A 24,045-nucleotide genomic window follows, 5' to 3' on the forward strand; every position below is an offset into this window, starting at 1 on the left:
TCTAACTTTGGAAAGATTACACCACGATTATGAACAGCCTTCATTTAAAGGACATGGTAGGGAAAAAGGTGACAGAATATACCTTCAAGAGGAAAGCACATGCAGTCACCATGGATTACAAATCCACAGTCAAACTGAACAAATTATCTGAAGAGTTTTGTTGCGTTTTCAGTGAAGCCCAAGCTGAACGTCCGGCCTTCTGTGATGAAGCCGGCTGCGCAGGTGAAGCCAGGCCAGAAGAGGAGAGCGGCGGAGTCCCCCCGGTCTGCCGTCGCGGCAGTCAAACCGCTCAACAGCGCCTCCAGGGCGCAGGATGAGCAACTGCAGGAGCCGCCCTGCAAACGGAGACGGGTAAGCCGCAGATCGAGCCTGTTTGCAAATCGCTCAATGTCCAAAAGCAGATGTCCATTGTGACCCGAGTCCTAACAACCTGTGTTCTCGCCAGGTGTCCTCCCCCTCCTTCAGCACAGATGCCCAGATGAGCCCCCTGGTCCCCAGGAGCCCCCCCACCCTGCTGGGCCACGGCAAGCTTACCATGCAAGGCGCCGGCCCGCTCATTGGGAGCAATTTGGGGTTAAGTGTCTTGCCCAAGGACACCTCGACACATGGCCAGCCTATCTGCCGACCTTGCGATCATAAGACGCCAGCTCTACCTCTTGAGCCACAGCCGCCCCTTATTTTCATACCAGTAGTTTGAGTATTTTGACATCCCAGACCCGTTCACCATCAATGTGCAGCAGAAGCACTCCCCGAGGGTTACAGCAGCCCTCTTCATCGAGAACACACAACCATTACAGCTAGAATAACGGAGAAGGGAGAAGAGTGTTTTCCGGTTGTTAGCAGTGACTTACTTGTGGCCTGGGGGGGTCCAGTGGTCTAGCATTGCTGTCTACAGTGCCAGTGTTTCCTCTACATGCATTTCATCGTGGCGGTCCGCCACGATGGAATTTCCTCCGCCACCATGCAGATTTCTCAACCCCAAAAAAAAAAAAAATTTAGGCCGCTTTTCAGACCTTCACAGCGCTAGACACACCCACAAGCGCGAAGCGACGCGCTTGCAAAACTGTTTTGTGATTGGTCGAATACATCTAGGTAGGCTGCGTCTAGTCTACAAACTACTTCAGGTGTTACAATCCATTACAGATTGATTAGCAACACTGCATCAGCACGACGGTGGGTTATTGCATTCTATGGTTCGTGTTCTTATACCAGTGCTCAGTATACAAGTATTTTAAATGAACATTCGTAATGTAGTCTGATGTTCATGGTCAACTAAATCAGGCTATTTTGTGAAACAATTATGTTTCCGCTACCTTAGAACTACTTAAAGTAATTGCCAGAAATGTTAGCTAGCAATGTTAGCTAGCTATGTGTTCATAAATTCCTGGTTCCATTTTCAGATGAGTTTGTTAAAGTATTTCAAACGAAAAGTACCAGAAGATGAGGAAGACGGTCAGGTAACCACACATAGTGAAAAATATGATGATAAATACGATGTAATAATTATGATGAGACGGTATGATATGGCACGTGTGTGGTGGTCTTGCGGCCTGTCTCGTTCCAGCGAGTCAACTCGTATACATTGTGCGCTCTGCGCTGCGGGCTAAAGGGCTCTGCACACAGCGTGCGATGCAATTTCTGTTGTATGTTCTCATAGACTTCCATTCAAACTTCAAAATGGAACGTTGACGGCGACGCGCAACAGAAATCGCACGCTGTGTGCAGAGCCCTTAACGATCTTGTAACTTCGCAAACAATAGCAGCATTTAAAATGTTTTTTAAAAAAGTTTAGTTTATGTTCAACTGGAAAAGGTAGTGAGCACAGAATTTCGTGTTTTGAATCTGCTAAAATTGCCTTTTAAAAAAGCCTGGAGCAGGAGAGAAGAGTGGAGCAGCAGAGAAAAGAGTAGCAGGAGAGAAGGGTGGAGGAGAGAAGAGTGGAGCAGCAGAGAAGAGTGGAGCAGCAGAGAAGAGTGGAGCAGCAGAGAAGCAGGGAGACAAAGGAAAACACAGACTCTCAGGCTGGGACCCTAAATGGGCAGAGAACAGGAAGTTCCCATGGCTGTACAACAGTGACCGTGGTGAGTATACTATTTACACCATATCATGCACTTCAGAATATTTCAGTGCAATATGACCAATAATGACAATTTACTCTGTCCTTACAGGAATGTTTTGCCGCTTATGTCGGCTACATAAACAGACCCCAAAGGGAGGACCAGCAGGAGCCAATCGGCCATTTATAGAGACAGGCAGCCAACAATATAGGCTTGATCAATTGGACAGGCATGCGAGGACAGACCACCACAAACAAAGTGTGAAGTGTCATGCTTCAGTGGCACACGGTAAACTTTCTTCTTTAGATATAGGAAGCTATTTTAATTGATAAAGGACTATCAGGTATAACCAGCTTTTGTTGCAATAACCATTTGTACCTGCTTTGTATAGGTTCTTCAGTTGTGACTGCATTCAACCCAGTCATCAATTTAGAGCATGAGGCCATCATTGGGGGGTTTAAATGCCTCTATTACCTCACCAAGCGAGAGCAGGCACACCACACCAATTATCCTGCTCTCCTTGAACTTGCCAAGTTGCTGGGGTGTGACTACTTCAAAAAGCTGAAGGTAAACAATGATCATGCTTGCTATGTTGTTCTTGTTCTTGTTCGTTGTTCTTGTTCTTGTTCGCAAATTATCTTCAAAATGTAATATTCCAACTATAATCAAATGTATTTTTAGATAGGGAAACAGACCACCTACCGGTCCCATGTCATCATAGATGAAATGTTGGAGATTTTGGCTAAAGTGGTCATGGAGCCAATCCTCCAAAACATCCACTCGTCCTTGGCTATTGGGCTGGAGGTGGATGAGAGCACAGACGTCTCTGTGCAGAAGCAGCTGGATATACACATCAGGTACTATTCAAATCAAAGTACACTGATTGTGTCTGAGTAATACATATATTGTATTGTTGAGGATGTCTTTTTGTGCTTTTCAGATATATGGACAATGAAGGCCAGCTCCACAGCCAGTTCCTCGATCTGGTGTCAGTGCCTGACGGAAAGGCAGCTACTATAGTGGCTGCCATAAAGGATGTGCTGCACAAAAACAAGGTTCCAACCGAAAGGTTATTTGGATTGGGAACAGATGGAGCTGCTGTAATGACCGGTATGAGACACAACATGAGCAAGTGGAATTACTGTAAATGGGTTTTTATTTGTACTGCATGTTTTAGTTGCTCAGACACTGACCATGAAATGGTATCTGCATGTCTTGATTCGATTATATTTATTTTCCTGTAACAGGGCGGGTGAATGGTGTGGCCAAGCAGCTGCAGGACGACTTCCCCTGGATGCTGCCAGTGGCGTGTGCTGCCCATCGCCTCGCCCTGGCATGTAGGGATGCCTCATCTGCGGTCCCCTACATGGCTACCTTCAGGGACCACTTGCAGCAGCTCCATCTATACTTTCATAACAGCGCCAACAGAACGGCCGTTATGAAAGCTGCAGCACAGACCTTGGGCCTCACTGACTTAAAAATGAAGGTGAGATCACAGAAAAACATAATAAAATACTTTTAACTTTTAACAGTAATGTTGGCCATGATTGTGTACTTCAGATGCACTTCCTGTGTTCTGAATGTCTTCTCTCATGACGGAAATATGTTTCAGCAAGTGAAGGACACACGCTGGCTGTCCCAGCACCTGGCAGTAATTACTTTGCAGCGGAACCTCAGTGCAGTCCTGGGTGCCTTGGCTGATGAGACAGAGTACCATAAGTGCCCAATAGCCAAGGGCCTGTATGGGTTCTGCTGCACCTACCGCTTCGTTGCAGCGGTCTATCTGCAGGCGGATGTTCTGCCACATCTGGCTCGGCTGTCCAAGATGTTCCAGAAAGAAAATGTCAACTTCTTGGCCATCAAAGAGCAGGTATTTCCTAAAGGCAAATCACTTTTAACATGTTGCTCTAGAACTCAATAGAACTAATCATAGCCTTACTGGAAAAAAATTAAGCCTGGCCCTTGTGTGACTACCTTTATGAGGTCCCAGTGACGATGGCGTGCCTGAGGACCATCAGAGATGCAGGAGATGCACAGCCCCCTGGCTCATTCTTGGCCCAGCTCAATAATGAGCTTGATAACCCTGCAGGATTAGGGGCGTTTAATATCACCCATGAGGAGGAGAGGGAGAGGAGACGCAGAGGCCAGCTGGAGCAGACTAGGGAGGCGCTCTGGTCCCGGTTCAGGACGCAGGTACATTTGTTTTGGATGTTACATGTTGATCTAGTCTAGTACTATAAGTGTTAATCTAGTAAGTACTATAATAAGTCTGAGGAAATTAAACAAAATACCAGATAGGCACTAAGGTAGCCATCCCAGTTGTGTTTTGTAGGAAACAACATGACATTCAGTTTTCATTGCAAAACCACTAAAGCTATCCAAACTCCAAAGCTATCCAAACTTGCAGTCTTCCACTAGTATTGTATGTTTATCCTCTATACAGGGCATTTCTGTAAAAGACTCCCAGCACTCAAACTAGTCTGTAATTTGTGCCATGTTTAGGTAATGGAGCCCTATCTGGATGGCCTCCAGGATAGCCTGGACAGAAGGTTCCAGAACCTGGACATCATGGGGGCATTTCATGTTCTGGGACCCCAAGCAGCCAAGGAGGATGATGCCGTCAACATTGCACATCTTACCTCCCTGTCTGCAAAATTCCTGCAGCAGTCTGGAGGAAATGTACCGGTACTGCAAGAATGGCCTTCTTATAAGCAGCATGTGCTGATTGGAGCATTCCAGGTAAAATCTGAAAGTCACAATTAATAGTTCTGCAGAAAGATAATTGAGGACCCCAGAATAATGTTGTCTCACTGTGTTATGTGTTTCAGAACATGGACCAGCTCACTATGATGGGTAAACTGTCATCCCAGCACGATGAATGGGGACAGCTCTACCCATGTCTGAGTCAGCTGGCTGCCATTGCCCTCACAGTTCCCATCTCCAGTGTGAACTGTGAGAGGGACTTTTCCACAATGAATAGGGTAATTTACTAAGTAATCTAAATCTGATATTGTTTGATTTCTCTCACCTTCCCACATACCACTTATCTTATTTTTGTCATTGTTTCTATTTGCAGGTGAAGACTGACCTGAGAAACAGACTGCAGGGGGACCATCTGGCCGCCTGCATGATACTGAGCATCAACGGGCCGCCAATAACCGAGTTCCCTTATGACAGAGCCTTAGAGCTCTTCTTCGAAAAGAAAAGAAAAATAAAGTGCTCTCAGCCAGGCTGCACACTTTGCCACTAAGGCCCCCCCCCTCCAAAAAAAGCATGACCCTCCCCTGTTTTTCCACCTAAGAAAAATCCACCTCTACCAGAAAACTGCATTACTTACTTTACTCATGTACAATTATTGTGATTATGTACCTTGCTGCAATGCTAATGTTGAAAACATTAGGACACAGGAATTGCACACTACCTGACTACTTGAGAAATACCTGAACACTTTCATTTTAATCTTGTTGAACTTTGCACAGCATGTTACACTATTGATTGCACTTTAATTCTGCTGTAGTGCGACTACCATCACTTATCACTTTATTCCTTATCATTACTTAATTTACTTATTTACTTGTGATTATTGTGATGATGGTATTGTTGTGATTATGTACCTTGCTGCAAAGCTAATGTTGAAGAACCACAGCCAAAGATTTGTATTATTGTGTACTGTAAAATAAATTCAGATTCTGATTCAAGATTTTTTTGTATCATTAAAATAATAATAGTTACAACAACCATAAAGCCTCCATAATGATAATGAAAAGAAGGGGAGACGATTTTTTTATTGACAACGGAATTACATGCTGGAAAAACATGCAGACACAGACAATAAGAGAGAAGTACAGGAAAACATTTAATTTTTTTGGGCCATCCACGAGTTTTGGCTGAAATTACGTCGTTGTTTTGAGCGCGCGTGCGCGTTTCATGCGCGTGCACGCGGTCAGCACTACCCGCCACCATGGTAAAAATTCCTGTAGGAAACACTGAGTGCACACATATGCCCATGTTGGCATGGGTTAGAATCTGGCCCATGCCCTGCTGACATGCCCTCTCTCCCTTCTTCTCCTTACTTTTCACTGTATCTGTCAAAAATAACTTAAAAAAAAAAAAGCAGTGACATAATTGGTTAAATGAACCTCTCTTGTCTCCCCCCTCCTCTTCTCTCTAGCCCCACGGCAGTGAAGTCGCCCACCCTGCCCAGGCCCCGGCGGGCCAGCGTGGTCACATCCTCACGCCCCGCCCCCGCCAGCACCTCCTCTATGGACGACTTTGACGAGCTGATGAACGAGTTCACTGACATCTGGCTGGAGGATGACATGGAACTGGACCCCGGCAAGGGAGAGGACGACCTCCTGCTGGAGCTGTCAGAGATGACACTGAGGCAGGCGGAGGCCGACTCGCCCTCTGTCAGCCCCCGGAGCTCCACAGCCTCCCCGGGCAAGAGGAAGAGAGGTCCCCTGGCAGCGGGTGCCCCTAAGCAGGCCAAAGGAGCTTCGTCTCCTGGGCCGCCGCCTATGGAGGAATCTCCGGTTGAAAAGACCCAAGACGTTGCCCAGAAGAAATCCCCTGGGCAAGCTACTGAAGCCAAAGGTAAGCCTACCTGCTAAACGACTCCACTTTGAAAACGGTAAATAAAGTCAAGCTATGAAACCTGAGAATCATTGATGTTTGTTGCGTTTTTTCAGTGAGGCCCAAGCTGAACGTCCGGCCTTCTGTGATGAAGCCGGCCGCGCAGGTGAAGCCAGGCCAGAAGAGGAGAGCGGCGGAGTCCCCCCGGTCTGCCGTCGCGGCAGTCAAACCGCTCAACAGCGCCTCCAGGGCGCAGGATGAGCAACTGCAGGAGCCGCCCTGCAAACAGAGACGGGTAAGCCACGGATCGAGCCTGTTTGTAAAATCGCTCAATGTCCAAAAGCAGATGTCCATTGTGACCCGAGTCCTAACAACCTGTGTTCTCGCCAGGTGTCCTCCCCCTCCTTCAGCACAGATGCCCAGATGAGCCCCCTGGTCCCCAGGAGCCCCCCCACCCTGCTGGGCCACGGCCCCAGCTGCAGCCCCCCCAGAGAAGAGCTCCAGACGGTCCCCGTCATCCAGCACAGCACGGCCAGCGCAGCAGCAGTCACCACCACCACCTCCAGCGCGGCCACGGCCACAGCCGTCACCACGGCCGCCAGGGAGGCCTGCGTGGTCCCCCAGAGGTAATGGATGAATGCATAGACGAGTTTTGAAGGGTGTTTATTTTAAATGGACCGACTTATATAGCGCCTTATTCCAAAGCGCTTTACAACGGCCTCTCATTCACCCATTCACACACCAATGGCGGCAAGCTTACCATGCAAGGCGCCGGCCCGCTCATTGGGGTTAAGTGTCTTGCCCAAGGACACCTCGACACATGGCCAGCCGATCTGCCGACCTTGCGATCATTAGACGCCAGCTCTACCTCTTGAGCCACAGCCGCCCCTTATTTTCATACCAGTAGTTTGAGTATTTTGACATCCCAGACCCGTTCACCATCAATGTGCAGCAGAAGCACTCCCCGAGGGTTACAGCAGCCCTCTTCATCGAGAACACACAACCATTACAGCTAGAATAATGGAGAAGGGAGAAGAGTGTTTTCCGGTTGTAAGCAGTGACTTACTTGTGGCCTGGGGGGGTCCAGTGGTCTAGCACCGCTGTCTACAGTGCACACATATGCCCATGTTGGCATGGGTTAGAATCTGGCCCGTGCCCTGCTGACATGCCCTCTCTCCCTTCTTCTCCTTACTTTTCACTGTATCTGTCAAAAATAACTTTAAAAAAAAAAGCAGTGACATAATTGGTTAAATGAACCTCTCTTGTCTCCCCCCTCCTCTTCTCTCCAGCCCCACGGCAGTGAAGTCGCCCACCCTGCCCAGGCCCCGGCGGGCCAGCGTGGTCACATCCTCACGCCCGCCCCCGCCAGCACCTCCTCTATGGACGACTTTGACGAGCTGATGAACGAGTTCACTGACTGGCTAGAGGATGACTTGGAGCTGGACCCCGGCAAGGGAGAGGACGACCTCCTGCTGGAGCTGTCAGAGATGATTGACAGCTAGGCCGCCCCCCCCCCCCATCCCCTATCCTCTAGTGACCACGTCTCAAATCACCACCCATTGAACTACCAATCACTGCCACAGGGGGGCGCTGGTTTTCCAGTACTTCTCATTGACCTCAGCGAGGCAGAGGATGTTTCTGAAGCGCCTCAGTTGTTTTTCCATGCTGTCTGAGCAGAGACGAGGGTTGCTTTCATGTCAGTCTGAAGGGAACGGTCGTCACCATGAGCAGATTATCATCATCATTATTATTTTCTTCATCTAAAGTTCATGTTCAAACATTTATGATGTTTTTATTCTGTCGTTTCCTTTCATTGGATTGATGGTAAACCCTTGTCCTTGAACAATCAGCAGTCTATGTATTTTAATTTCTGCACATGTTAAGACTAAGAAGTGATGTATTCCTGTATGGATTAGAGTTTTCTCTCATTTTCATGTCATGGTCTTTTTTCCCTTTGAGTCCTGAAAGAAAATGTAAAGAAGCAACCACCTGGTTGGAGAATGATCTAAACACTAGTTTCAAACATCCTCAGGTAATTCCCAACTTAGCATTGTGAAGACAAGAGCCATGTGGTCTTGCCTGGTGTCACCTGTCATCCATGGATGTACAATCATGTGTAATTGTTGTTGCAGGAAGAGAGAAATTGTGTACTATGTATGCTAAGAAAGACAGTGGAAGTGCAAGTGGAACATAACTGAACTAGCAAGTTGTCATACAGCGGCACTTACAATAGCTCCTGCCCCCTACCATCTTTGCCTTGTCTCATGTCTAGGATCTGACTCTCCTCAAATCATGTATAATGTTATTTTTGTTCGCTTATGTTGCTGAGCTGATCATGTAAAAATGTAGACGTTTTGGAACCTGAGTAGGCTACATTTGTGTGGTGAGCGTATGAAGGTAAAGATGAACAGGAAGATATTCAGAAGAATATGTAGGTCATTTAGGGAATCAGTAACCTCTCAAAACAAATATTTGGATGTAAAAGTTTGTCTTTTTTTCAGTTGTGACTTAATGCTATCCCACAGTTGTCCACCTTTTAAAAAATATACCAACCATGTTGCTTTGTATTTTTCTGTCTTGCTATTTCTTTTTTTTGTTTAATTTATGAATCTCACATTGCTCATAAAAATGTATTTGTCAAATGAAAAGAAATGTTTGGCCCATGTTTTTATGTTTTTAAACTTAACAGTGATGCATTCAAACACACACCAGCCTCTCACTTTTCAAATCCAACCCACCTACTGTTAAAACCTTTGTTACAAATAAATAGTAACATTTCTGGTCTTAAAATGTGAAAGAGCAACTTCTCAGGGTATCTGCGATCTGTCTAATCCTTTTTGTACTGTTCATATGCCATGTTGGAATTAAACTGATGCTTTCAACTTGTGTCTGCTACAGCATGTGAGAGTCCCCTGTCATTTCACTCTTGTTCTATAGCGCAAGATCAGTTGTGAACGTAATCTGATGTGCTGATCGCTGTTCTGTGGGAGGATCAGGAGAGGAACCTAATGGGTTGTGTATCTGTACATGCTTGCCTGTTCTGATTTTACATGACTTAAGTGTGTTGTATGAGAGACTGTAAATAATAAAAATGCTTTTATGGAAAGTATTCTTTTGCCCCAGTCTTTTTTGTGTGGGTGGTAGAGGGACCATGATTCAAGATCCAACATTTATGATTTATGATAAGAAATCCATCATGCATCATGCACAATGGAGAAACTGAAGACAAATTACTGATATTGCTGTTCAATGACCATTACAAATAATTATATGATTAAACACAATGATTCTCAAATAATGTCTAATGCCTAATAGGCATTGTCGAGAAGTGCAACTGGCTTACCTTATAACCCCAAATATAGTCACCCAAAATAGTATTGCACCTTTCAGGTGGTGTTTCAGAATGACTGGACCACCAAACAAATATATATATAAGGCCTCCAAGATCTCCAGAGACACATCCCACCCTGGGTACGAACACTTTGCTCGGCTGCCCTCGAACAGGCGGTACAGGACCATGTTCGCAAGGACAAACAGACTGAAGCTCAGCTTCTACCCCAGGGCCATCCAGGCCCTGAACACAGCAAAGACCTAGGTTCTAGGCCCTGGACAATCTAGACAAATTGATGGCAGCTACTATATTGAAATCAAGTGTAATACTGAAACACAACTGTGTACATTTCAAACCTGCAAACTGCGACACTTTAAATGAATGTGCAATAATACTATGTGCAATATGACAACCCTAGGGTACATAAGGTTCAGAGAATAGGAAATGTTAGGATATTTATAGCATAGCATAGAGTACAGCACAGTGTTTTATTTGTATAGTATACTATAGTGGATAGTGGATATAGCCTTTATTTATGTAAACCAGCTCTTTTCCCTTCTTGTTTTTAGTTTTTTTCCTAGCACCAGGGGAGCCCCCCTCCCAAATTTCGTTGTTTGGTACCTGTACTGTACTAATGACAATAAAGACCATTCATTCATTCATTCATTCATTCATTCATATACCGGTACTCATTATATCATATACATAAACATTTAGACACATCTCCTCTCCGGTACCCCAGATGGCGCTGGTTCCTTCACTACTCGGGACACGGGGATCGGGAAACACACTTTCATCGTCACTTCCCCGAAAACTACGTAAACAATCGGGGATCGGGGTTGTGACAAGCTGACAAAAAACAGCTCCAGCGCCACACTAACATGACACAATTGGAGATGTTGAACGTGTTTCTCACGGACAGACTAACGGCGGCTGCCGAGGAGATCTTCAGGGCTGTGAAGAGCACCATAGCGGACTTCCAGGGGGAGATCATCCGCTCCAAGGAGGAGAACGACCGGCTGAGGAGGCTCCTGAACGTGGCTGTCCAGAGGGTCTTACTGCAGCCAGGTACCTGAAGCCTTTCCCTGCGTGATACGAGATCTGATTGGTCTAATTCGTGGTTAATGGTTCCATTTGTCTGATTGGTCTAATTCGTGGTTAATGGTTCCATTTGTTCTGATTGGTCTAATTCGTGGTTAATGGTTCCATGTGTTTCTCTGTTGCCAGGGAGACTCCTGTTTGAAGAGATCAGCCCACCACCCCAGGAAGAGGTCACAACCCGTCAGCTCTGAGTCTGACACAGCTGCGCCACCCAGCGATCCAGAAGTGAACTGATCCACCAGCCTTTAAACATGACGAACCATGGAGATGACTGTTACTACTTCTACTACTCCTTCTGTGCCAAGGTGAGAAGCACGACTACACACAGCAGAGGTTATAATTCATAGCTTTCAGTCACGTGGTTTCTTCCCTAGCAACCACCAACCTGAGTTGTTGTTATTTAAAAAGTATCATAGCAACATCGCTCAACATGGCGAGTGGACGCAATTTACCGGCTGCCTACTATTTAGACCACCTCACCCATGAAGAACTATCAAGATACACGGAAAAGCTACACATATTGGGCACTTGCGACCCATATTTAGCCCCCGCGGCTGTGTTTGAACCACTAAATGCAGCCAAGTCCCTGCCTGATCTCGTGTTCGGTGACATCTGGATCTATCTGGTGGAGAATCCATCCCCATACACCGCAGCCAGGAAGGATGAAGGCTTTTAAAAGCACCGAAAGCTACAAATATTTCCACTCTGGTTGGGTAACTAATGCTGGCGTGTGGAAAGTGAAGAATTTCTTCTTCATCGTCAAAGCCAAGGTGAGTGACGTTAAATTAGCCAATGCTATCGGTATGCTAGCTAACGTTACGTTACGGTCAGTGGTAAGCTAGCTCTAGCCTCTTGTCAAAGCGAAGGTGCCTAACATTTGCCTTTGGTTATGCTACGTTGTCTAAATCTAACGTTACACAGCTAAATTACTCTATTGTGCTAGATAGCTCTAATTTTGGTAGATAGTTACGTTGATCACAGATGTTTACAGCTGGTGACAGCAGGGCTGACATTGATGAAATTAAATCTAAACAAAACCTCTGTCCGTGTCAGGTGAACCATTCCTACTGCCTCAATGATCCGCCACTGACAGCATGGGTTGCTGTGGAAAAGGACGGATTAATCCGATTTGGTCACTGTGTCTGCATGGCAGGATTAGGAGAAGTTTGCTCCCACATAGGCGCCAGCATAACCTATGCCCTGCTTGCAGCTGTGAACAGGTATGATTTGATTTGATTCAACAAATGCATTATACATCACAGTAAAGTCATTTGTTAGGGACGTCACGACAAAGTTCGGGACTTATTTCCAGTGTGGTTCGCTTTACTACATCCAATTACATGCAGGCTAGATGGCACTGCATGCACTGAAAAGGCCTGCAGCTGGATTGAGCCCAGTATGGCATCCTTGAAACCAGCTGACTTGTATGCTGAAGCGAGCCAGATAAGGTTTACAAAGGTCCAGCGAAAGAGAGAAGCTGCTGGCTGGGGTGACCTCCCCCCAGCAAAGATACCACCTCCAACCCCTGATGAATGTACAGCATTCTACAGCATGCTGCATGCAACTGAAGACAGGGAGAATAAACCAGTGAAAAGCTGCATCCTGTCTGTTGTCCCTGGCCATGCAGAGAGGTTAACACTAAATAATAATGATTGTTTGGTTTCCCAAAAAATAACTAACATGCCATGCCATCTTTAGACACACTTTATGATAATAATTCATTGCATTTATATGGCAACTTTTCTCAGCACCAATAACAATTTACAATGGTCTTTTCATTCACACTCGGGTTCATACCAAGGGCAGTGCAGCTGAACATCCCTGCACCTTTAAGCCAACTGTACATGCCCCAGTATTGAGCTTTATCAGACAAAGAACTACAGGCAAAGAGTGAAGAGATCTTTACAGGGTTGAGATTTAGGCCACATCAGTCAGTAAATGTGGTCATATCCACATGTCACAAACTTGTTACTAAACCTTATTTATTTCAATAAATATCTCGAAGCAGTCAATTATACAAGCACATCTACGAAAGACCTGTCTAAATACCATAGGCATTGACAGCATTAGTTCATCTCTATTTGGCCAAAACACAAGTGCTGGAACAAGCTTGGCATTCAATGCATCAATGGTGTTTCTAAATGTTCTGCTAGCAGTTGGAACGGAGACTCTAAAGATGCAGCTAAGCAATGCAAGGGGCAGGTTCATTTTGAGTCTCATAAGGGTTAAGACAAGTTGTTGGAAAGGAGAGAGGATTGTACCAGTTGGTAACAGGGAGAAGACAAACATATAAACAACGTGTAATTTGGCATAGGTGGGCATTCCAGTCATTGTTATCACTTTTTCATCATCATTTTCTAAGGTGGCTTCATTAATGTACTTAATTTGATCATGTCCTTCAGCCGACGGTTCTCTTCCCTAAGGTACTTGCATTCCCTCTCTAGTCTTGCAACATTATCCTTGCACCTGTTGTTGTTACACTGCTCAGCCTCAGGAGCAGGTAGCTCTGGCTCCATGTCAGGTAGGCTTTGATCTGTCAGTGCTGGGGCAGCTGCATCTTGCTGCTTCTCCTTACGCTTTTTCATAATTTTGTTGTGCTGCTCGTACCTGTCCATTGCTTTCTCCCTTTTCCTCTTCTTGTTGGGTGATGTGTGCGAGAACACTGATGGAACCCAGTCAGGAGACAAAGGGTCGTCAGATTTGAAACCTATGAATCAAGGCGATAATAACGTTACGGCATTAGTAGCTAGTGCTAACGTTAGCAACCTTTTGGCAAGCCACCTAAACAAACCATGCAGAAATGATTAACGTTAGCTATGTACAGATAATGGCTAAATGCTTTGCAATTGTAGCTAATTATACTTTAGCTAACATACCTTTGATGAAATGTTCGCTGCACAGACGTGTGTGCTTTGATGGCATCCATTCTTTCTGTCCCGCTCCTGGTACACTTCGTTTGATGGCATTAATCCACACATTTCTCCTCTCTTTATTTTCTTTTTCACTCGGTATCCTATAAAGACACAACCCAGGCCTATCTCCTCGCCGGTTTGTACACCCGATTGCACAGCAACTATCTGGCATGATTGTTTTCTAACCAATGCTACTGTGTTTCCTGGTGCTCTGCAACTTCACGGGCAGTGCCTTTTGCCCATCAGGTGGGCGTTTCCACTATGCTGTGACGTCACATGAAAGCTATGAATATAGGGAAGTCGTAAACGGATACGTGTAAGACACGCATCGCAAATGAATCTGCTTCTGTATTTTGAGTTTGGGCGTTCACAGCAGTAGTAAATTGAGCTGCAGAGGGTAGATTACAACTTACTTGAATTCATTCGGGACATTTTGAAATATTTATGTATTGTGGTCCGACATCAAGTAAGTATTCTGTGCTGTGTGTTCTAGGCAAGGCACATTTATTTGTATAGCACATTTCACACAACAGGGGCAATTCAAAGTGCTTTACATACATTATTTAAAAATACAGTAAAAGGAGCATAGTAAGAAAATAAAAAATGACAATGAATAAAAGCAAATATAAGAAGTAAATAGATGAAACATTTAATTTAAGACAATAGTTAATGGGAAAAAAAAGACATTGATATACCGTATTTTCCGGACTATAAGTCGCACCCGAGTATAAGTCGCAGCAGACCAAAAATGGGTCATGAAGAGGAAAAAACCACATATAAGTCGCACTGGACTATAAGTCGCATGGTTCAAGGGAACGGGCTTGGCGGAATCAGCGGGGAAAGAAGACCCTGTTGAGCTTGACTCTAGTCTGGCACTGTGAAGAGACATGAGAGGATTTGTAAGCCCAGGAAGGACATAATTCACGTTGAAACTTCTTCTGAAAGGTTAAGGAATACTTGTATTATCGAGTGTAAAGTCCGCTAGCTAGCGCGGGGCTAACAACATGGCGTCGCGGAGGAAAAATGAAACTTTGAACAGCCTCTAAAAGGTAATAAATGACTTTAACATCGTGTGTAACGTTCATAATAGCGTGTATAACGTTGATAATATAGTGCTTAATGTCCACATTGTCGAGTGTAACGACTATTTATCGTGTATGAGGCCATGGGAAAAGATAGCTTGGTGAAAAACGGAAGTAGGTAGGATGCTACAAACAATGTAACATTGAACAGCCTCTAAAAGGTAATAAATGACTTTAATGTCGTGTATAAACGTTCATAATATCGTGTATAAGGTCCATAATATAGTGCTTAATGTCCACATTGTCGTGTTTAATGTCCACATTGTCGAGTATAATGGCTATTCTATCGCGTATGAAGCGCTACCGGAAGTAGCAAAATGCTACTCGCGGGTGCAACATTGCAACGTTAAATAGCCTCTGGAAGGTATAAATGACTTTAATATCGTTTCTAACGTCCATAACATTGTGTATAAGGTCCATAACATCATGTTTAATGTCCACATTGTCGTGTTTAATGTCCACATTGTCGAGTATAATGGCTATTCTATCGCGTATGAAGCGCTACCGAAAGTAGCAAAATGCTACTCGCGGGTGCAACATTGCAACGGTAAATAGCCTCTGGAAGGTATAAATGACTTTAATATCGTTTCTAACGTCCATAACATTGTGTATAAGGTCCATAACATCATGTTTAATGTCCACATTGTCGTGTTTAATGTCCACATTGTCAAGTATAATGGCTATTCTATCGTGTATGAGGCGCTAGCGGAAGTTACTCCTTGGTTCATGTCAGTCAGAGATTACCGTATGTCAGTTCATGTCAGTCAGAGATTATGAATTATTGATATATAAGTCGCACCTGACTATAAGTCGCAGGACCAGCCAAAGTATGAAAAAAACCGCGACTTATAGTCCGGAAAATACGGTAAGTGTTTGTTTGATCATTGAGGTGTTTGTGTTTCCTGGTTCAGGGAGACGGCTGCCCGTTCAGGCACTGCGAGGCGGCCATGGGCAGCGAGGTGGTGTGCAGCCTCTGGGAGGAGAGACGCTGCTTCCGCCCCGTCTGCAAGTTCCGCCACAGGGAGATGAAGGTTAGGGACCGACCTAGCAAAAACTCTTAGGGGGCACTGTAGGGCTGCAACGATTAGTCGACATAATCGACGACGTCGATCATAAAAACTCGACGTGGAATTGTAGTGTCGACTAATCGTATTATTTTTTTATTTTTTACATTTTTTTACGGGAGCCATGCAAGAATCAGCTGGGTAAGTTTTAGCTAACGTTATATTGTTAGGGTCGTAATGTTTATGTTAGCTTTACTGTTACATGTTGGAAAACAACGTCTATATGGACAGGGCTGTACATGCTATGAGCGTTTGTGCTATTAATTTATTTGCCCTGTGGCACGCGTGTGACAGACAGAGGCGCTTGTATGTAACGTTACGTAGCAGGGGTTTTCCATGTTGAAGCCAGGAGAACGCGAGATGAAATGAAGTGAGGGGTGGTCGCTATTAAAATACCAGGTAGTCATGGTGGATGATCATGAATGATGCTTGATAAGTGAATGCTATTTCAATTATGTTGAGTCCACCAGCGAGCTGTCTGTAAGATAAACAGCGCCAAGCGTAGCCTACTAACGTGAGCTGTCTGTAGTCTAGCCAGCAATGCTAGCTAGCCAATCAACTAGCTCTGTGAGCAGCTGTAGCTTGGCGTAACGTTAGGTTAGATAGCTAGTTAAGCCGGATTTATGCTTCTGCGTCGCCATTTACGCGCAGCGAAAAGCCACACGACTAATTGAAAAAATAATCGACAGATTAGTCGACTACCAAAATAATCGTTAGTTGCAGCCCTAGGGGGCAGATCAAAATACTTATTTTGAAATGCCTCTGAAATATCCCCTTAAAGCTTTGCCCACTCGAGACTGTTGCGTGTCTTGAGTGGCCATTTATAGAGGGGTATAGAAAGACCCTCTCTTCAAACCAGGTTCAGGGGCTTCATCCTCGCCCCTGGACGTGTCGGGAGGAACACTGGTCTAACCCTGACGGACAGTAACCTGAGCTTTCCCCATCCATACATACATTGCAACACATCACAGGCATGTTGCATAACATGTTCTTCTCTTTCTCTACTGTAGAAAAACAGAAAGCAGATTGCATGCTACTGGGAGAACCAGCCTACCGGCTGTCAGAAGCCCCACTGTGCCTTCCACCATGAGAAACCCCGCTTCGTAGACGGAGCCTGGGTCTATCCAGCCAATAAAGGTGAGGGGTAATCCCACGTTTGGTTATGCATCCTCTGAACAAAACGTGGCATTGTGACAACTTGGTGGATGTCAGAATGTGCTGGATCACCCTGTTCAAAAGTCTTCTGGTCTTGTTTCTGTGTCTCAGCTTCTGACGAGGAGGAGCCTCAGGAGGACCCCAGCCCTCCTGCTGCCACCCCCCTCCCCACCGCAGCCAATCCCCAACTCCGCGGGGTCATCAAGGCGGAGACTCAGGAGAATGTACCGAGCCCAACCCACCCGCCTGTGGTCATCAACCCAGCAGATGACGAAGATGAGGACGAGGATGGTAAAGACACACTCTCTCCTCGCTTCTCTGTTTCCCTTTTCCATGTCACTATTGAATGACTGGTTTGTTATTGAATGCCGTTGACCATGGGGTTCTTGTTATGTTTCGTCTGTGTGCAGATCAGTTCTCAGAAGAGGGAGAGGACAGCAGGACTGGTTCAGACGGATCCAGATTGGTCTCTCCCGGGAAAATGGCCTTGAGCTCCAGCTCAGGTAAGAGAGGCTAAAGATGATGAAGGAGAGAGAGGGGGGAAGAGAGAGAGAGAGAGAGGGAGGGGGGGGGAATAGCAAAAAAAACATGTTTATTAAGTTATTTAGCACATTGGTGAAAGAAAGGAAAAAAAGCTTGGATCCTTTTGAATAGACCTCAAGTGGTAATTGTTATTGTTGGAAGAGAGAATCATTTTTTAATCTTCTGTAAATATCCCCTTAAAGCTTTGCCCACTCGAGACTGTTGCGTGTCTTGAGTGGCCATCATAGAGGGGTATAGAAAGACCCTCTCTTCAAACCAGGATCAGGGGCTTCACCCTCGCCCCTGGACCTGTCGGGAGGAACACTGGCTTCTCGGACACGTTTCTCCTCTGCCCTTTCTAGAGGGTCACTGTGTGGGAGTGTAACGTGACCCACATGTTTCCATATTCCTCTGTGATGGCCTAATGCTGTTGTTTTGGCACAGATGAGTCGCTGAACTTTGGCATCAGAACCTTGGAGGAGATTCGGCTGAGGAAAGCCCTGAAGGCCAGCATGAGGAGATCTGGTAAGAACGTCTCACCTGGTGCATGGACTGGCTTCTGTAGAATTACACTGCATTACACAACATTTGTGACACGTTCTACTAATGCTTATATCGGGATTTCCGCGTTGTTGAAAATCAATGACACATCGCTAGTCAACTAACACAGCTTGTTTTGTGAGCCTGCTAACAATGCAAATAGTGTTATAGTTAACTAGGTAGCAGTGGGGATTACTCACCCAATCCATTACATTGCAGTATTTTGGCTTGACTAGTGAGTTTGTGTTGTGATTCTCAGCGACGTAGTTCCGTGTTTCAAAATACAAGTCAGAACATTTTGATTGGTTGCCGATATGAGGACCAAAGCATTACAACGTGTCACATTTGAGAATCATCTGCTTAATACCTGCTTTGTCTGCTTCTCTCAGGTCACCCCATCGGCCAGGGCTCAGACCCTGCCCAGAGGAACAAGGGAACCAGCGGTGAGAAGGAGAACATCCGCTCCTTTGTTCGCCCGTCACTCTACCTAGCAAAAGATGGTAGGCATCAGAAACAATGTATCTAGATTACCTGGTGTGTCTAGACTACCTATATTGAATGTACTCTATATTTAATGTACTCTAGACGGTCTGATCTTTGGTGAAGACCCTGGGAAACGCAACGTCGCCGAACAGCTTGGGAAGAGGATAATTGAGAGAGGTACATTTGAGACTGGTGTGACTACACTCATCTCTATTCTGTGAAAAATCAAGCAAACAATCTGGGTTTTTTCATTTTAAGAAAGAACTGATAACACTGACAATATACCTGATGGTATAATTCAGATTCATCCCCAACACATAGAGCTCTCATGACCTGTAACAACCTCTGACCTCTAGATGCTTCCGACGGCGGTGCTGACCTGCCGCTCAAACGGAGACTGGCTGAGCGTCTCGGGAGGAAGGTGGACGAGGAGGACACTGACCTGGCCCCTCCGAAAGGTGAGGGCGATGAAATCACCACAGAACCTCCCAGGAAACACCTGACTCTTACTGGTCCAGCCATGACCGTTAATTGGTTGTTCAGTTGGTTCAGGGTTTGCACAGGGGCAGGATAAACTCAGGCAACAGGACTATGCCCAAATGTAGTTGGTTAGTTTTTTTGTCTGACTTGTTGATACTGAAGATTACAAGTGTTTTGGTTGATGGTTATAGTATAGTACAGATAGTAAAATTGAGAGTGATTTTCATCTCATGTTTATCTCCATTACCTCAGCTCTGAAGCCTGTCAGGGACAGACTGGGGTTGCCAGCAGAAGAGCCCGCTGTGGTCACTGAACCAGGTACCGTGTTTTATTGTTTTTCTCCTGACATAAAAAATCTACTCTGAACATTATTATGCCACACATCTGAACTTCATTCATTGATTTCGTGAGGTGTCACTTATCTCCTGTCCCCCCCCCCCCCACCTCTAGCATTCATCGAAGCTGAAACCAACAGCGTGGCCCAGGCGTCTGAGGAGATTCGGATCGAAACCCTAGAGGAGATCAGGCAGGAGAAGGCAGCCAAGTTCCAGGGACGCAAGGACAACACCCGTGGTGCGGCCCCCGCCCCCCAGGTCACCAGCCCCACCAGCAGGGCCTCAAAGAGAGTCATCACTGTCAAACCAGCCTTCAAGATAGATAAAGACGTACAGATAAAGACCTTCTCTGAGGTCCTCCATGCCCGGAAGAAGCTGGAGGAGGACCAGCATCAGGGACAGAGCGTCAGGAAAGCCAGGCAGCCGGCTAACGAAGCCCCAGATAACCCCCAGGCCTCCGCAGGCACGGCCGTGCCCAGCAGGGCGGCCCCACCTCGGGGAGGAGTGAGGGTGAAGACCCTGGAGAAAATACGCAAGGAGAAAGCAGCCAGGATGCAGGCGCGGGGGAAGGAGGCTACTAATGGGAAGCCCCGGATTATGCGCGTCAACAAACCAGCATCTCCTGGTAAGATGGCAGCTTTTTCTTGAGACTGTTTCCATTAAGGCTGTTCTCATGCTGGCAGTTCACTCTCCACCAGGCTTTTACACACACTGACTTTGTTTTTATCCCCCCCCCCTGAGATGCCATTACAGTTGTGGTGAAAGATCCATATGCGATCCAAACGTCTTCAATGTAGCTATTTGCAGAAAATAATCTTTCGCCTTAACTGTGATGTTTCATGTTTCAAGATATTTACACTCTTTCTGTATTTCCTGTTATCTTCTAAGTCGCTGCCAGCGCAACCACTCAGAAGACAGCTGAAGAAGTGACAGAGAAGCCAGTGGCAGAGAAGCCAGCTGAGCCTACTGCCAGTGCTGTTACTGAGGTAAGTCCATCTAACCTGCTCACTAGGGCTGGGCAAACGATCAACATTTCTTTTTCGATAATCGCAAGAATTAATGATCAATTATCGATTAATCGATAAGAAGTTTTATGGTAGTTCTGCTCTGACGTGAGGGTAGGTGATGTCACCTGTTGAGATCTGTGCTCTCTGTGATCCACAGCCCAGCCCTGCCAATGGGAGGAGTGATCCGACCAATCGGAGCCTGAAGGGGAAGACGTTTGAGGAGTTCATGCGTGAGAAGCGTCTCCGCAGGCAGCAGCTGCAGGAGGAGGAGGAGGCCTCATCCACCAGCCCCACCAGCAGGGCCTCAAAGAGAGTCATCACTGTCAAACCAGCCTTCAACGCCCAGATAAAGACCTTCTTTGAGGTCCTCCACGCCCGGAAGAAGCTGGAGGAGGACCAGCGTCAGGGACAGAGCGTCAGGAAAGCCAGGCAGCCGGCTAACGAAGCCCCAGATAACCACCAGGCCTCCGCAGGCACGGCCGTGCCCAGCAGGGCGGCCCCACCTCGGGGAGGAGTGAGGGTGAAGACCCTGGAGGAAATACGCAAGGAGAAAGCAGCCAGGATGCAGGCGCGGGGGAAGGAGGCTACTAATGGGAAAGGCTCAGGCACAGAAGCGGGAGAAGGAAAAGAGCAGGAAAAGAAGCCCCGGATTATGCGCGTCAACAAACCAGCATCTCCTGGTAAGATGGCAGCTTTTTCTTGGAACTGTTTCCATTAAGGCTGTTCTCATGCTGGCAGTTCACTCTCCACCAGGCCTTTACACACACTGACTTTGTTTTTATCCCCCCCACCCCTGAGATGCCATTACAGTTGTGGTGAAAGATCCATATGCTTACTCCAAACGTCTTCAATGTAGCTATTTGAAGAGTAATACAAAAAAAATATCTTTCGTCCTTAACTGTGATGTTTCATGTTTCAAGATATTTACACTCTTTCTGTATTTCCTGTTATCTTCTAAGTCGCTGCCAGCACAACCACTCAGAAGACAGCTGAAGAAGTGACAGAGAAGCCAGCTGAGCCTACTGCCAGTGCTGTTCCTGAGGTAAGTCCACCTAACCTGCTCACATCTGCTCCCCTCAAGTGTGTCCCCTGAATACAACACACCCTTTGTACCATGAAACTCCTGTTCATAGCCCAGGTGTATTTGCATGGTAGCCTGCCACCATTGGTGTGTGAATGGGTGAATGAGAGGACGTTGTAAAGCGCTTTGGAATAAGGCGCTCCATATAAGTCGGTCCATTATACCATTTACCACTTCTTGTCTTCAATGTCATTATTGGCCTGGCTGCTATTGGAGACAGGCGTTTAGAGGGGAGACTGCACTTATTGGAAGTTTTATGGTAGTTCTGCTCTGACGTGAGGGTAGGTGATGTCACCTGCTGAGATCTGTGCTCTCTGTGATCCACAGCCCAGCCCTGCCAATGGGAGGAGTGATCCGACCAATCGGAGCCTGAAGCGGAAGACGTTTGAGGAGTTCATGCGTGAGAAGCTTCTCACGCTTCTCACGCATGAACTTAAATTAAAATGTAATTTAAAATTTGAACTCCTCAAACGTCTCCGCAAGCACCAGCTGCAGGAGGAGGAGGCGGCCTCATCCACCAGCCAACCCGACGTTTCCGCCAAGGCCGAACCTGCGGAGAAAGAGGCTGCGGGCCCTGCCCTCGTGAGGGAGACGGGCGTGACCCCCGTCAGAGCGAAGAGCGAGAAAGTGACAACTCCAAACCCTTCATTCCCCTCCTCCCCCACTCTCACCCTGGAGGCCCCTGCCCCTGCTCCGAAGGCCGCCTCGCAGGTGCCCAGCGCTACCAACTCCCCCCAGCAGGGGTCTCCAATGAGGCAGGCGGAGGCCGACTCGTCCTCTGTCAGCCCCCGGAGCTCCACAGCCTCCCTGGGCAAGAGGAAGAGAGCTCCCCTCAGTCCCCTGGCAGCGGGTGCCCCTAAGCAGGCCAAAGGAGCTTCGTCTCCTGGGCCGCCTGCGGAGGAATCTCCGGTTGAAAAGACCCAAGATGTTGCCCAGAAGAAATCCCCTGGGCAAGCTACTGAAGCCAAAGGTAGCCTACCTGCTAAACGACTCCACTTTGAACACGGTAAATAAAGTCAAGCTATGAAACCTGAGAATCATTGATGTTTTGTTGCGTTTTCAGTGAGGCCCAAGCTGAACGTCCGGCCTTCTGTGATGAAGCCGGCTGCGCAGGTGAAGCCAGGCCAGAAGAGGAGAGCGGCGGAGTCCCCCCGGTCTGCCGTCGCGGCAGTCAAACCGCTCAACAGCGCCTCCAGGGCGCAGGATGAGCAACTGCAGGAGCCGCCCTGCAAACAGAGACGGGTAAGCCGCAGATCGAGCCTGTTTGCAAATCGCTCAATGTCCAAAAGCAGATGTCCATTGTGACCCGAGTCCTAACAACCTGTGTTCTCGCCAGGTGTCCTCCCCCTCCTTCAGCACAGATGCCCAGATGAGCCCCCTGGTCCCCAGGAGCCCCCCCACCCTGCTGGGCCACGGCCCCAGCCCCAGCCCCCCCAGGGAAGAGCTCCAGACGGTCCCCGTCATCCAGTACAGCGTGGCCACCGCAGCAGCAGTCACCACCACCTCCAGCGCGGCCACGGCCACATTAGTCACCACCACCTCCAACACGGCCGCCAGAGAGGCCTGCGTGGTCCCCCAGAGGTAATGGATGAATGCATAGACGAGTTTTGAATGGTGTTTATTTTAAATGGACTGACTTATATATATATATGTTGGCATGGGTTAGAATCTGGCCCATGCCCTGCTGACATGCCCTCTCTCCCTACTTCTCCTTACTTTTCACTGTATCTGTTCAATAAAATGAAAAATAAAAATAACTTTTACAGTAACAAATAACAGTGACTTAATTGGTTAAATGCAGATGAATGAACCTCTCTCGTCTCCCCCCTCCTCTTCTCTTCAGCCCCACGGCAGTGAAGTCGCCCACCCTGCCCAGGCCCCGGCGGGGGCCGGCTCACGTCGTCACGCGTCGTCACGCCACGTCGTCACGCCCCGGCTCCCGGCTCACGTCGTCACACCCCGCCCCCGCCAGCACCTCCTCCATGGACGACTTTGACGAGCTGATGAACGAGCTGAGTTCACTGACGATCGGCTGGAGGATGACTTGGAGCTGGACCCCGGCAGGGGAGAGGACGACCTCCTGCTAGAGCTGTCAGAGATGATTGACAGCTAGGCCGACCCCCCACCCCCAAACCCCCTCCGCCCCATCCCCCATCCTCTAGTGACCACGTCTCAAATCACCACCCATTGAACTACCAATCACTGCCACAGGGGGGCGCTGGTTTTCCAGTACTTCTCATTGACCTCAGCGAGGCAGAGGATATTTCTGAAGCGCCTCAGTTGTTTTTCCATGCTGTCTGAGCAGAGACGAGGGTTGCTTTCA

The 24,045-nt window shown here is 47.1% G+C and overlaps 1 protein-coding gene across 1 annotated transcript; it reads left to right on the plus strand.

Moving 5' to 3' along the window:
- Positions 1–11,234: 11,234 nt before the first annotated feature.
- On the plus strand, positions 11,235–23,809 carry LOC308171298 (uncharacterized protein; the record flags this gene model as incomplete). Its single annotated transcript, XM_080546132.1, has 18 exons — positions 11,235–11,366; positions 15,967–16,086; positions 17,130–17,256; positions 17,386–17,565; positions 17,685–17,777; positions 18,241–18,321; positions 18,726–18,836; positions 18,922–18,996; positions 19,176–19,277; positions 19,552–19,617; positions 19,750–20,259; positions 20,523–20,620; positions 20,799–21,321; positions 21,601–21,683; positions 22,050–22,692; positions 22,786–22,964; positions 23,059–23,303; positions 23,566–23,809. The coding sequence occupies exons 1-18, from the start codon at positions 11,313–11,315 to the stop codon at positions 23,807–23,809; spliced, it is 3,534 nt and encodes a 1,177-aa protein (XP_080402258.1). The 5' UTR covers positions 11,235–11,312.
- Positions 23,810–24,045: the final 236 nt, after the last annotated feature.

Source organism: Nansenia antarctica (assembly GCF_963989245.1).
Source record: "Nansenia antarctica genome assembly, chromosome: 15".
NCBI lineage: Eukaryota > Metazoa > Chordata > Actinopteri > Argentiniformes > Microstomatidae > Nansenia > Nansenia antarctica.